Source organism: Ammospiza nelsoni, chromosome 15 (assembly GCF_027579445.1).
Source record: "Ammospiza nelsoni isolate bAmmNel1 chromosome 15, bAmmNel1.pri, whole genome shotgun sequence".
Classification (NCBI taxonomy): Eukaryota; Metazoa; Chordata; class Aves; order Passeriformes; family Passerellidae; genus Ammospiza; species Ammospiza nelsoni.
The window spans coordinates 8,744,788-8,759,689 of record NC_080647.1 but is presented as its reverse complement, the minus strand read 5'-3'; the positions used below and the strand labels follow the sequence as shown (position 1 = coordinate 8,759,689).

The following is a 14,902-nucleotide window of genomic DNA, read 5'->3' as shown; positions in this document are numbered from 1 at the left end:
CGCCGGCCGCGCGCCCTCCCCGCGGCAGGGGGCGCTGTGGGGGCGCAGCGCCGGAAGGAGCGGCAGCGACAGCGCGGCGCGTCCCGGGACCGGCCGCTGATGGCGGCGCCGCCGACGCCGTGTGCCCGAGGCGCTCCCGCCGCCGCCTGAGGCGCTCCCGCCGCGCCCGCGCCCGCCGCCATGACCGAGGAGCCGTACGAGAAGTTCCTGACCCCCGAGGAGCCGTGCCCGCTGCTCTCGCACCAGCACCCGCCGCGGGGCGGCAGCTTGAGCCTGAGCGAGGAGGGCTGCCTGGACGTCAGCGATTTCGGCTGCCAGCTGTCCTCCTGCCACCGCACCGACCCTCTGCACCGCTTCCACTCCAACAGGTCCGCTCGGCGCTCGGGGCGGCCGGGCCGGGTGATGCTGAGGGCCGGGCCGGGGTGCGGGGGTCGCGGCGGGGTCGGGGCCGCCCCTGGCAGGGCCGCGCATCCTTCCCCGGCTCCTGCCCGGGGCGGGCCGAGCACGGCCGAGCTGCAGGTGCCCCCCGTGTCCGCCCCACGCCCTGCCGGGTTACCCTTCCCCTTAGCTGGGTCTGGCTTCGGCTCATCACGTTACGGTTGACGGTGTGAGCTGGGTGGGTTTTTTAAGAAGTGCTTTTTCATAGAATCACAGAATGGTTGGAAGGGACCCTAAAGGTCTTCTAGTTCCAACTCCCCTACCCTGGCTGGGACACCATCCACTTGAATCAGGATGCTCCTACCCTCAGTCTGAGTTTCTTAATTTATGAGATTTTGAATTTTTGAGGGCTGTAGGCAGCTACAGAATGGTGTGTTTATAAGACTTAAAGGCAGGCCTTGCATGGTCACCAGGCAGACCTTTAGAGATTCAGAATGAGTTAGGCAGCGTGGTGACTCCACTGACTCCTGCAGAAACATTTCCACCCCATGCTGCTAATTAAGGGCAAATTATTCTGCCTGTAATTTGTAGAAGTGCTAATACAGCTATGCAAAGAAATTCCAGTTGTGTTCATAAAATCAAAATCACAGTCTTGCTTTCCTAAAAACCTAGTTCTGCTAATATGTAGTATTAAGCTTGAATATAGCAATAGCTTTCTTTGAGAATACTCTATGAGATTTCAGTCTCCAACATACATGTCTCCAACATTCCTGTTTCAGTTTTGCAAGATTCTTTTATGGGTTATTAGTATTTCTGTTTCATAATTATGAAGAGTGTGTTTGTATCAAGTCTTGAAAATTGCACTTTAAAAGTGTCATTCACAAGGGCAAACTTTTAATTATACATTTCTAAATGATTCAGCATCAAGAGCCTTGATCAAACACGATACACTCTCATAGTATAGTTCTTGAGTCATAAGACACGAGCAGTAAGATATATTCTTAGAATATCTGTAAATAAATGTGTGATAGTCACCAAATTTGCATTTAATTAATTTTGTACATTTCTCTGTGTTGCCTTCCCAAGTGTGTTGCTCAGGTTTGCTCTGTTTACAAGCCCAGGTTTGTAACCCAGGCTTCTCAAGGGGTTGTTTGACTTCTCTGGAAAAGGACATGCCCTGTCTTGCACTGATTAAGCCATTGCAGATGTGCAGCTCAATCTGTAGTGTTCACATAAGGCTTTCTATTTTTTGAAGTTAGGAGTAATTTTAATGCAGTTCCCCTTTGTTGTTAATCCAGTTCACCCCAGGGAGCACAGCAGCCCCCCAGCCATGAGAAGGTGAGGCTGGCTGCCTGCACCTGGAGTATCTGTGTAGTTTGTTGGTGCTAGAGCCCCTGGACCTCATCCTTTGTTTTGATATGTCTGGGAACTTTGTCCACTCTATCTCTCATTTCATTATTATTTCATGGATTCTGAAGGTGTATTCATGTTGAGTACTGTGCTGTGTCACCACGGTTTTGTTTTGCTCATTGCCAGTGGATTGCCTTGCCCACAAGAGTCTGTACCAGCAAGGCTTTGCACATCTGTAGGGGATGCAGGAAGGGAGGCAGGGCAAGAGCTCCTGAATCTGCTATGAGGAAAGTTTTGGAAAAGTCTTTAACATTGGATAAATTCACATCTGGCCAAGTGGGTGTGGGAGTGAATCCATCACAATCATATTTAGCCAGCCTGGTATGTGGTTTAATGAGATTGAGGACCAGCCTTTCTGGTGATAGGATTGCTCAGTGGGATAGAAGAGTGTTTTCTAGTTAGCCAGGCTGATGGAACAGGAGTTGATTGTGTGGGTTTGTGTGATGCATTTTAGAAGCCCTTTTCAAATTGTTTTGGCCATATTGCAGTGCTGTGCTGACTCATATTTGTCTCGACCTACTTTTCTCCAATATGTAAAATAAGTTCCAGATATGGAGACTGATTTCATGAGCTTGTTACATTCTGGCTTACTCTCATTAGAGTAAAAAATCTGTTCTGTGAAAATTGAGTTCTCAATAGCTTTTCTTTAGCAACAACTTCAGCTAGCTTTGTAATGAGGCAAAAAAGTGTTTAGTTTTGGCATGGTATCATTTTCACACAGGTCACCTCCCCACCCTACCCTGTGCCATGTCCAATGGTTTTGACATTCAGAGTTGTGAATAATAGATCCATAATATGTTTCCTTATTAAGCCTTAACTTTGTGGGGGATTGTCAATCTGGAATTTCTTCTTGACTTCTATTTGTCTTGAAGTCAAATTGATTAATTACTTACTTCCGTTTTTTCTGGTTTATATGGAAGTTAAAATATTCCAACACATGGAAAATTTTATTTTTAGATCAGTGTGTTTTAAAAACCCAACCAGCAGCAAAAAAGGGTCAATTTCCATATTACAGGAGCCATAGTTCTGGGGTAGAAATTGACAATAAAGGTGTAATTATACTAACTGTATATGAAATTTTGCCTCGATATATGTTACACTGTGTTCGCTTTGATGTTGTTGATGTACTTTTAAAAATACCTAAAACCAGAATACTTCAATTTACACAATTATAACTTATTTCAATAAAATCAATGTATAGTATCACTGACTAGCAAATTTGAGATAGTTTTACAAGGCTTAAAGGAATTTCTTAGCACACATGATGCCAAGGTTTGTTGCTCTCTAATTGTGTTGTCCTGTTTTGCAGGTGGAACTTGACATCTTGTGGGACGAGTGTGGCCAGCTCAGAGTGCAGCGAGGAGCTCTTCTCATCCGTGTCTGTGGGGGACCAGGATGATTGCTACTCTCTGCTGGATGACCAGGAATTCACCTCTTTTGATCTGTTCCCCGAGGGCAGTGTCTGCAGTGATGTCTCCTCCTCTATCAGCACTTACTGGGATTGGTCAGACAGTGAGTTTGAGTGGCAGGTAAACTGGTTCCCCTGGAAATGTAAAATTTTGTATAGACTATTGCATGCTGGATTTAGCTGTAGTTAAAAAGTAATAGAATAGAATGTCCTGAGCTGGAAGGGACCCACAAGGATCACTGAAGTCCAGCTCCTGGTCCTGCACAGCACAAGCCCAGGAGTTATACACTGTGTCTGAGAGTGTTGCCCAAACACTCCTTGAACTCTGTCAGGCTTGGTGCTGTGATCACTGCCCTGGGGAGCCTGTTCCACTTCCCCAGCAGCCTCTGGGGGAAGAACCTTTTCCTGATACTTAACTTTAACTTCCCCTGACCTGGCATCCTGCTGTTCCCTTGTGTCCTGTCACTGGTCACCAGAGAGGACAGACTGCTGCCTCCCACTCCTCTTCATCTCTTGAGGAAGCTGTAGACAGCTATGAAGTCTCCCCTCAAGTCTCCTCTTCTTCTGAACAAACCAAGTGATCTCAGCACTTGTTTCTTTGTAACTAGGAGCACATATCTGAATCTTGAATGATAGAAAAAATGTTTTGTTTCACTTTATTCCAACCTGCTTAATCAGGAGGGGAGACTGAAGGTCAGCTCTCCAAAGAAGGTCGCTTATGGTTGTTTGGTTTTAGGGACCAGTGTGTGTTCTTGTAGCCATGAGCTTAGACTCTGTGTACTGAGGATCTGCCCTGCTAATGAAATCTGGTTATAGATATCTGATCCTACTGATACTTTCTAGGTAAAGTGTACAAACTCTTGCCATAGTTTATTCCTATAGTATTTTTTCTACCCCAGTAAGAGTACAGAGCTCCTTTTGTCTCACCAGAATGGGAAGGTGAATCATATCCTTTTCCCAAGTCTCTGCTGGATGCAGTCCTTGTTGGGTATTTCTAGTTTGTGATAGTCTTCCCTGTTCAGCATTTTTTCAAACATTATATGCATTTTTAGTGCATTATAGACCTAAAATGACTTTTTATATTAAAGATTTAAGTCAGCTATGAATGTATACATGACTTTGAAATAGGTAACATAGAGCTTCAGAATTTATTGGGGAATACTTGAAAATTTTGTCATAAAGCTCAGTCAGAGCATGTAGAGAGTCTTGTAAGGACAGTACAGGAACTGAAAATTGATTTCAAGAAAGCTCAAATCCTGTTCCAGAAGATGCAAGTGAACTGGAGACATGTACTGAGATCAGGTTTGAATTTCTGACTGGTTTAATCCAGCTGCTGGTCTCAACAATCTATGTTATATCACTGCAGTTACAAGTGTGTGTGTATAATGCAGTCTGTAGGAACAGCTCAGGTTGGATCCCAAAGATTCAGAGCTTTATTGAGTTGTGAGATTTCAATTGCCTGATAAATATGGCAATTGTTTTGAAAAGATGCCATTTCCTATGCCTTAGCTAGCTGACAGTATGTTTGATTGGTAACCAGATTTTTTATTACTCTTTGTTTTTTAAAACAAGCTTTTCTCAAGAGACTTACTTGGTTGGATTTGTAGGATTTTGGAAAGACTTTTTTTGTAGTTCTTTATGGTGTTATGTGGCAGAATCTGAGCACAAGTAATCCAGTGCATCCAGAAATCACATATCAGTTGTATAAATGAAGCTAGCTGAAGTTCTCAGTTGCTTCCAGGCAAATGGCAGTGATTTTAATTTAATTTTCTTGTGTAATTATGGAGTTTGGTAGGAATTACAGACCTACTTTTAAATTATCTTCCTTAAACTAGACTTATGCTCCAAAATGGGAGGTTTAGATTTAGGTTTGGATTGTAATGGACAGTTTCCACTGATGGAGAAGGGAAACAGTTGAAATGCAACTTCAGTCTGTGTTTTCTTAAACACAGATTTTTAAAGAGGATTGATGAGTACAGAACAGTGTGAATTGAGTTTGCTGCACTTGGTGTTTACAGGAAGATTCAAGGGAGTATTGCAGGTTTATGAGTAATTAGAAAGAGTTTGTTAAAGTGCAGAGATAATCAATGCTTTGCTAATTTGATGGGATGTTTTGAATTGTTAATAGTGTTAGAATAATTTACAGTCTGCCTACTCTATTCTAAAGCTTTGTTCTTCCTTTTGCATGTTACAAGTTGCCTGGCAGCGACATTGCAAGTGGGAGTGATGTGCTCTCTGATGTTATACCGAGTATTCCAAGCTCTCCCTGTCTGCTTCCCAAAAAGAAAAACAAGCACAGGAATCTTGATGAGCTTCCATGGAGTGCAATGACAAATGATGAACAGGTGACTTTTTTCCTATGTGAGAACAGAAGAACTTCCAATTAAAAGACACAAAGGCCATGCTGTTTGCTGTAGTAAAGGCAGACCTGTGCAGAACTATTTGATTCTTAAAACTAAACCTTGTCCTTTGGATCTATAGGAGCCAGTTTAATGCTTACTCAAGTTTTCACCCTAAGTTTTTAAGGATGCCCAAGGCTAGAACCATGATATTTGAGCATGTTTTATTCTGTCAATTCTTTATTTCTTCTGTCTCTCATTTAGAATCAGTAATACTTCAAAATGACCTGCCTTTCTTTGGGTCCTAGGTTGAATATATTGAATATTTGAGTCGCAAAGTCAGTACAGAGATGGGCCTTCGAGAGCAACTTGATATTATTAAAATTATTGATCCTACTGCTCAGATCTCACCTACAGATAGTGAATTCATTATTGAATTGAACTGTCTCACAGATGAAAAACTGAAACAGGTGAGTTAAAGTTTGTACATTTGACTTCAGAGTTTCAGCATCGGATTATATCTTGCAAAATCTTAAGAACTTGTGATCAATTTTTATGCATAACCATTAGATGTTGAGAGAGACTCTACAGCACAATACTGTCAGTGACAGAAAATAGAGTTCAAAAGCATATTTATGTGTATTAAACCTTGACATAAGACTGGTTGTATATTCTCATTGTGTGTTAAGCCAGAGCTGGTGAGTGTGTAATGGGTTATGTTGTGGACCTGGTGCTGCTTATGGCACTGTACTCCACTTCATGGCCATCAGCTAGCTGAGAGTCTGCATTTGCTCATTGTATGTAAACTAGCATTTAAAACTTAAAAAAAATGGAATTTATTGGGGAAGACCATAAATTTCATGTAGAAAGGGATAGAGAATAATGCATTTTAAAGATGTTACAAGATGCAAATTATAACCAAGAAGGGTGCCTGGCTGATAGAGTAGATACATCCTACTGTCTTCTCAGCCATTGAATTAGTGAGATGTGTTGTTGGGAAGAGATGCAGTGTCCGTAGAAGCCGAGCTCCTCAATGTTGCACTGATAATGATGAAGATTAAGTTGAAAATGGAAAACATTCACTGCTTTTATGGGCTTGATCTGTTTCATATTTCCAACATTTTGTAAGTGTCATCTTAAAGTAGAAAAGAGCTTCTTTATTTACACATACTTTTGTTTGAGTATACCTAGCAAAATAAAGGGGTTTGATTCTGTAAGTAAACAACTTAATTCAGTTGAACTTGACTGATGTTCCTGTTTGTTGTTAAAATAATAACATATTGTTACATAGTCACAAACGTGACAGGCAGAAGAGAAAAGAACCCTCCAGCCCTCGCTACATATTTTTCTTCCTTCCATAGTGAAATGTCACAAATGTTAACATAGTTAAGTTCTCTGGGTCGCTCCAGATTGCTTGTGATTTAAGCAGCCACAAGAAAATGTTTTAAAAGCCTGAGCTGACCCAATAACTTCATCATTATTAGATTGTGTTTTTTCCATGAAAAGGAGTATCTCAGTGCAGCATTTATCAAACTGCAGTAATTTTGCTGCCTCTGTTCTAAAGGTAAGAAACTATATCAAGGAACACGGACCTCGGCAGCGGTCTGCAAGGGAGAGCTGGAAAAGGAGCAGCTACAGCTGTGCAAGCACCAGTGGTGTGAGTGGTGCCAGTGGCAGCAGCAGCAGTGCCAGCATGGTCAGCTCAGCCAGCAGCAGCGGCTCCAGCGTTGCCAACTCCGCCTCCAACTCCAGTGCCAACATGAGTCGAGCGCACAGCGACAGCAATTTGTCCACAAGTGCTGCAGAGAGAATCCGGGATTCCAAAGTAAAGTTTCTAGTTATGGGTATCTGTGTTGATTAAGCTGTCTTAACTCCTGAAGCCTGCTCATGGGATCTTACCTGGGATGTTTGTCCTGAAGGAGCAGAGTAACTGAGTTGTCTGTCTAAGCCAATGATCATAAGGAGTTTAAACTCGTGCTCTTCCCATCACTTCTAACCAGAAGCCTGGTGTTTGTAGTAGTAGATATTCTAATTCCTTTTGTTTAGGATAAGTTGAGTGGGCTCGAATAAGGGCTTATGCATCTAACTTAAGAAAAAAATTGTTTAAGAATGATCACCCTAATTAAGGCATAATTTCTGGACAGCAGAGACACCTGTGATGGTTTTTGGTTTTTTTCTCAACTAGAAGTTTCATCAGGCTTTTTTAATGTTCTTTATTTTTTGAGCATGTCTCATGAGATTCCTTGCTGAGAAGGGACTCTCTGAAGCATGTCTCATTTAAAGTAGAACTGTGGCACTCCTTGTGTCCCCATATTTTAAATTTCAAGTGTGTAGGAGAGGAGCAGTTTTTTCTTGTTCTTCAACATCTTGGGTTTGTTAATGTAAGACTGTAACATTTCTCCAGCAATAAAGATTCCTCCAATCAAAGACTTGACTATGCAACATCACAGGTTAATGTTGTGCCTCAGAATTCAGTTCTGGTAAATGGTCTTGATATTTTAATATTAGGTATAATTTTGGATGAATGTTTACACCACCGCTGAGAATTCGTATTTGTTATCTTTCAGAGCAGATGTTATTTTAGAGGTTAATTTATATTTGCCAGCTTTAGAGGTGTTTTTTTCTAAGTTACAGAACAAAATCTTATGTTTTGTCTCTTCTGTATTTTGACAGAAACGTTCCAAGCAACGGAAACTCCAGCAAAAGGCCTTAAGGAAGAGACAGCTGAAAGAGCAAAGACAGGCTCGTAAGGAAAGACTGAGTGGATTATTTCTTAATGAAGAAGTGCTGTCTTTAAAAGTGACTGAGGAGGACCATGAAGGAGATGTGGATGTTCTAATGTGACAGGGGTGAATTTATCAGTGTTCTTTCTAAGCCTTAAATGTATTATCCTTATTGTTTACATATGTTTCTTGACCAAATTTTGATTAGTATTAACAATACAAACCAGATCTTTTCTCAAGTGTAATTTTGCTAAGACGGTCTTAAGTATTGAGTAACTTCAGCTTTTTGAGACTAATTTTGCAACAAAGAATTCAGAAACTTACCTGTCTTCTGAAAAGCTGCTGAATAGATGTGATTTTAAAGAAATTTGAACTTGGCTAACATGCTAACTTACTTGCACGTAAGTCTAGGGGTACTTTTGGATGACACAAAGCATGCATTACTATGCTTCAGCTTTTTTAGGTTTTTTTCAGCTTTGAGTTAGTATTACACTTGACTTTTTCTGCCCTCCTTTCCCATTATTAGGGAGATTGTTTAGCATGAGGAAAAATCTTTTGCTCTCTGGGGCTTTCTTCGGCCTTGCTCTTGGTTTGTACAAAATCCAAGTACTGTTGATACTTTTCTAAAAGTTTTGATTTAAATTAAACTACACAGAAAACAAGAAGCAGGACATATAATGCAGAGAATCTGTAATACAAATACTGCCTAAATAATGTAGTTCTTAGGAACCAACTAAAAATTAAAAAAACCCCTCATAGTAATTGCAGACTTAGTCTTCAGAAGGTTATTTTGTTGCTCAGTATCTTAGGATTGTTACTAATGGTTCACCAATACATCCCTAGTATTTCTGTGAAAAGATTCCAATAAAAACACATTTATGAATTGAAAATACACTAACCTGCAATTAAGTTGTCAAGGACACTACTTAAAATAGTTAAAAACACTACTGGAAACAGAAGTGCAAACAAGTGGCACACAACTTCAGTGGTTTTCTTCCCCAGAAGCATATCTAAATATATTTAATTCATATTGTTGACAGGAGAACTTAATTAATGCAGCTGTACTTTTTAAATTGTATATTTAGCTGAGGTTGTCTTCTGTGTGGGTCGTTGCACCATGACATGTATCAGAATTCTCCTTTTGTTGTCTATCAGCTTTTGAAATTTCTCATGATAAGAAAATTAGGTAAAATTGTGGCTTTCAGGTAGGGAAGTAGTAGTAGTTTCAACCTTTTTCTTAACTCTGACAATCTTTAAGCTGATTTTAGTTTTTATCTTGGAACTACTTTTATAGAACTCCTTCCCCCATGGCTGAGATAAAAATGATAGTTCTAAATTTTAATGTGAAATTTAATAGTGTATAAAAGTGTTTTTGAGTTCTGAGTTCAGGAAATAATTTTTTTATTATGTTGATGCTTCATTACCTTAATTTTGCTCTTGAATTAAGGAGTTTGACAGTTTAGTGTGGCCACAGGTGTCTGTAATTGTAGGATGTAGCCCAGTCCTGCAGAATGCATGGTCAGCTTTAGGACTACTGACATTAATGTTCCATGTCCTGCACAGACTTATTAGCCCTGACAGCTGAAATATTTTTCTTTCAGAAGTGGCATTCCTTTTAGCCTCAAAATAAACTGACCAGTAAATTATCTGAACACTGGCCTCTGAAAGGGTTTTGATAAGAATTAAATGGGGTCCAGAGTCAAACTAATATGTTTGAATTTAGTGCTGCTCTACAACAGGTCCCCAGGCTTGGCCACTGACTGCCTAAAAGCCAGGTAATGTCATTTTGAGCTCCAGTTAGCTGTCCCATGTGGCCAGTTCTCTGTCCAATAACCACAAGTGTCTGTGACCTGTCAGTATTTGCTTGTACTGTGCTATTGCTGATTGATGCCTCCCTCCTGTATAATCAATACTGAAAACTTCTTAACAGTATACACTTTACTGAGAATTTAGATTGACTTAAATCTGGAGCTTCATTTAAATATCTTGTATGGAAGATAAGATTCAATTGCTATCAGTTTGGGTAATTTCAGGGTGTGGTTGTTAAACTCTTCCATGGTAATGGACGAATTCATCATGAAATACTTCACCATATGTACACTGTCACATTTCAGTACAACCTTTATTTTTTGCAGTGACTTTGAAATGTGATTGAATTTTTTTTCTGAAGAAAAATGCACACTTTGTACTGTAGAGAATTGAAACTCTGAAGTGAATTGTAAGGAAGGTGCAATATCTCAGTGTGGTGGAGCATGAAAGTGTGTTCACTTTATTCTGTTTCAGCAGTTATTCAGAGTTTAAAATGCCTCAGGGTTTTGTTGAGAGAAGACCCCATCATTTTGATGAGGTACAGTTCACTCTGGCCACCTGTCTCCTAGCTTCCAGAGATCCTGAAGTGAGAGAGGATAGTATTTCAATCATAGTGTGAGCATGTGAGTATAAATTATTCTAAGTGATTAGATGGGTCCAGTTGCTCATGTGTTACATGGACAAAAAGGTCCTGGGTGCCAGAATAGCTGATTGTGCTGTGTTGTCTCCAGCAGGTACTTCAGTCATGTGAGTGACAGTTAAAATGATAGAAGAGAGTGGATTTCCTGGGATTCCATGCTAATAATTTATAGCTCTGTGATCTCATAGATCCAGGATGCTCATAAGAATACAAAGAATACAAAACTCTGAATGTTCTGGTAAGAATGCAGAGTAACATCTTGCTTACCTTGAATGTTCTTTGCCGAGTACTCAGAGATACAATGTTGTCTCTCCCTGATCTCAGAGAATCAGGCCTGAAGTCACTGTGGCATTCAGGAGTTCTCATATTCTCATATCCTTCTACACATTTGGGTTTTTTTTTCCTTTTGCTTTCTCACCCTCTGTACTTGCAGTGACACACTCATTTTGTGGTGGGGGAAGGTTTTTTGTCAGATTCATGGTTTTCCCTGCAGCATGCTCAACATTTACTCAGGAAGACACTGTCCATGGTGGTTTTAAAAGACATGTAAATGTGGCACCTAGACATGGTTTAGTGGTGGGCTTGGCAGTGTTAGATTTAGGGTTGATGATCCTAAAAGGACTTTTCCAATCTAAATCTGTTAATTTCTGTGAAATACCTGTGGTAGTAGTCAAACAGTTGCAATGTCAGTGAAATCTGATCTTGCTGATACAAGTTATGGCCTTTGTGGCCATAGGTGTAACTGCTGGGTTCTGATGAAGAATAGTTACAAACTGCTAAAATAATGCATCCTTATTGAGTTTTTTTCTTAAAAAAATAAATCAAAACTCTGCTTTTTATTAATAGAGAAAAAATGTGAAGTTTAAAAGCAATACAGAAACACACAGGAAAAAGCTCATGGTTACTTGGCTTCATGGTACTGAAACTGTCTGTAGGAACTTTGTACCCACTGCAGTGTGGATATAAACATTTTACACTCTGTAATGATAACAGTTTGCTTCCATGGTAACTTTTTCTCTAAAAAGGCTTAGAAGGACCACTGAAAGTCTGATTGCAATAGGACTGTAAACAAGAGAGAACATTATTTTCTAATATGATTTTAAATATGAGGAAGAAAGCTGCCTGACAAAATTGGCTGATTTCTATATATCTAACGTCATCTTTTGTTAAAATGCCTATTTTTTTTTTAATCTGGGAAGCTCATAAAAAGATGGTTGCAATGTGCTCAGTATGGGGTGCTTACTTGGAAGAGCAGGAAAAGTCTTTACAATACTTTCCTGGCCTCAAATTTTAGTTCTCATATTGTGGTTTGAAACCTGTGAAGATCATTCTCTGGGGAGAAAACAAACCAACCAATCAACCTGCTTGAACTTACTTACATGCATTTACATCAGAGTGCATATACAACACAGAAAAATAAAAATGGCAATATCTCCTGTTTATCTATGCTGAATGGCCTGAAGCCATTGCTTTTCTTCTAACACTCCTTCAACTTTGAAATCAGTTGATGCATTGGTCTATAAATATTAATAAACCTGACTGTTTTGGGAGCTTTTAAAGTTCATTCATATAAGCCAGATTTTCATGGCAAATGTTGTTAGATTTATTGGTTTAATTTTCTTAAGTGTACTGATCTTGCAATTCTTGGGCACAGAAAAGTCAACGGTTGTCCATTTAAGGATTGCAAAGATTAGTTTATTAATCTATCAAGAGCAAATCTATGTAATATTCAAAGTTTGTCTATTTTGACTGTTAACTCTGATGAATCATATTTGCATTCTCTCTCATCTGGCTAACTTTAAAACATTTCCAAATTATAAATAAATAGTCCAGTGTAAAAAAAAAAAATTTGTAATATGAAAGCCTTGAATATAGTTAATAACCAAAGCAAGGGGAAGGTGGGGGGGTTGATTTTTTTTTTCTTTCTTTTTGCGGGGGGGAGAGAGGAGGGTATAGATTAGAGTATATGGTATTGCTTAAATTGAGGGGTTTTTTTCCCAGGTTCTCTGCTAATTGTATTGCTAAAATGCACTTTTGTATAGAAAACCATTCTCTGTACATTCTGTATCTACTTTACACAATGTTTATAGAGATTTTTCTGAAGTTGTGAAGGATTTACTGAAAGCTCTGATGCTGTTGAATTTAAGTTTTCATTGTATTTGAAAATAGTTATGTGCATATTGAAGTACAGGTTGGAATTAAAATTAATGATATAGCAAAGATATTCTTATGAAATGATGTGGTGTCTTCTTCAGAGAAGGGGGATTCTTATACAGGACCTGTGAAGTCACTCTTCAGGCAGAAAATACAAATTTTCTGTCACTGCCCAGGCAGAAAATAAAAATAAAGTGGCACATCTTAATTGTTCTTGATGGCAGAAAGCAAACTGGTCCCCCCTTAGCTAAAGGGGTTTGTTAACTGCAAAATCTGACAAGAATGGTTTCATAGGGAAGCAATTAATTGTTGTGAATTGTATAACCCAAGGTCATGTACTTAAAGCTGTCTGTCCTTTGTTTTGATTCCTGTGCCAGAGGTATTTTTTATATCTATGCTCAGCACCAGCAAGAACATGGCAGTCTTTGAACAGGCAAGAATGAGGACACTTGCCAGCTTGTAGAAGTTTGTCCCTGAACAAAATCGCCTTCTGCAATACTGAAGTTTGAAGTGTAATATTGCAAAATCTCCTTTTTCCCTTTGGAGTCCAGTAAAAAAATCCTGAAAACCTGAGAAGAGGATAGCTGGCATAGGGATGTATTCTTCAGCCTGCAGAAAGTTTCCTGCAGCAGCTCAGGGATCTAAAACTGCCTTCTTTGTCCTGGCTATGGCTCATCAGACACTTTTGGGAGTTGATTCTCATCAAACACTGACAGAAGTTAAAACTGACCAAGTGTTGCTATCCCAGTTTCTGTAGATGTCAGGGGATGGAGAAGGACAGGGTGAAAATGCTGCATATCACAGCAAGTCTTGTCAAACTGTGAGAGATCTTTACTTGTTGTGAACAGAACTGTGGAAGCTCTTGCTCTTGTGTTGCTCTGCCTCCACCTGAGCAGCCTGCTTGTGTGCTTTTTCTGCTTTCACCCAAAGGTGAGTGACAGTGTGGAATGTTTTGCAACAAAAACCAAATTTAAATGTTTCCAAGGACCTTGACCTACTAGGATGTTGGCTTGTTGTGAGGGCTGATGTTTCCTTGGACAGCACCCAGGAGCTGCAGGGAAGCTGATGCTCACTCTGACTCCCAGAACCTTCCCAGTCTGGCCTCTTGCAGCAGGTCATTATCAGGTACCAGCTGGGTCTGATCTCCTGGCAAGCCCTGCCTGTCACCAGGGTTACATGGGCACAGCCAATGGTGTTAGGAATCTCTTATCAGCCATCCTTAAGCATTTCTTCATTTCTCTCTCAAGTGTAGCCAGTTTCACTGCATTGAGAAAGTCTCATTTGATGGCCAAGCAAGGCACAAGCTGAATGAAGATTTCTACACTGGCAAAACCAATTGAAAAGTTTGCTTTACCTCATTGACAGGGGTATTGGCTATGGGCTTGCCATCCTTAACCCATTCTTACTACACTGGCCTGAACAGTACACTTCACCCAAACATTTTCCTGTGCAAAACTAGTTACACTTTGGTTTCCTGAGGTCCTTTGTATGTGTTCCTAAAGATCCCGTGCCCTACTGGGTAGAAAACTTCCTTTTTTCACCTCCTTCTGGAACATTCATCCATTGCAAATCGTTTCTCTAGTGTTGAAATCAAATATAAATATAAATCCAAATCCACATTTCTGTTCTGAAATCTCATTTCATGCTCTTTCCTTCATGCTGCAGTGACTTACACCTGGCAGCATCACTGGTGTTAGAATTTTTTTCTGATAATGTAGAACAAATTCCTGAAGCTAAAGCATGGTAATTCATGAGAGTCTTTCTGATCCTACTTCAGTGGGAGTAGTATTGCTGCTAAGTTTTTCGAAGCAGGAGGATTTATTACAGTGGCTGATTCTCACCACAGGTACCTCAGCCTGTTTGTTGTCACCAGGGGGAGCACCGTGGTCATTTACTGGATTTTAAACTGCAGATGCCAATGTTGCTTTGCAACAAATGCTTTCCTTTATTTTCTGTTACATCCTGGTGAAAGATGTTTGCTTTTCCTCTTATGCTGTTTTTGGAGTAGGGATCTGTCTCTTAAGGGTCAGTTTTACAACAA

The 14,902-nt window shown here is 40.1% G+C and overlaps 1 protein-coding gene across 1 annotated transcript; it reads left to right on the top strand.

The window, feature by feature from the left end:
- Positions 1-156: 156 nt before the first annotated feature.
- Positions 157-12,929, top strand: FAM199X (family with sequence similarity 199, X-linked). Its single transcript, XM_059482993.1, has 6 exons — positions 157-368; positions 3,098-3,317; positions 5,392-5,541; positions 5,844-6,005; positions 7,100-7,360; positions 8,209-12,929. Exons 1-6 carry the CDS (start codon positions 181-183, stop codon positions 8,377-8,379), a joined length of 1,152 nt encoding a protein of 383 aa, XP_059338976.1. The 5' UTR covers positions 157-180; the 3' UTR covers positions 8,380-12,929.
- The last annotated feature ends 1,973 nt before the right edge of the window (positions 12,930-14,902 follow it).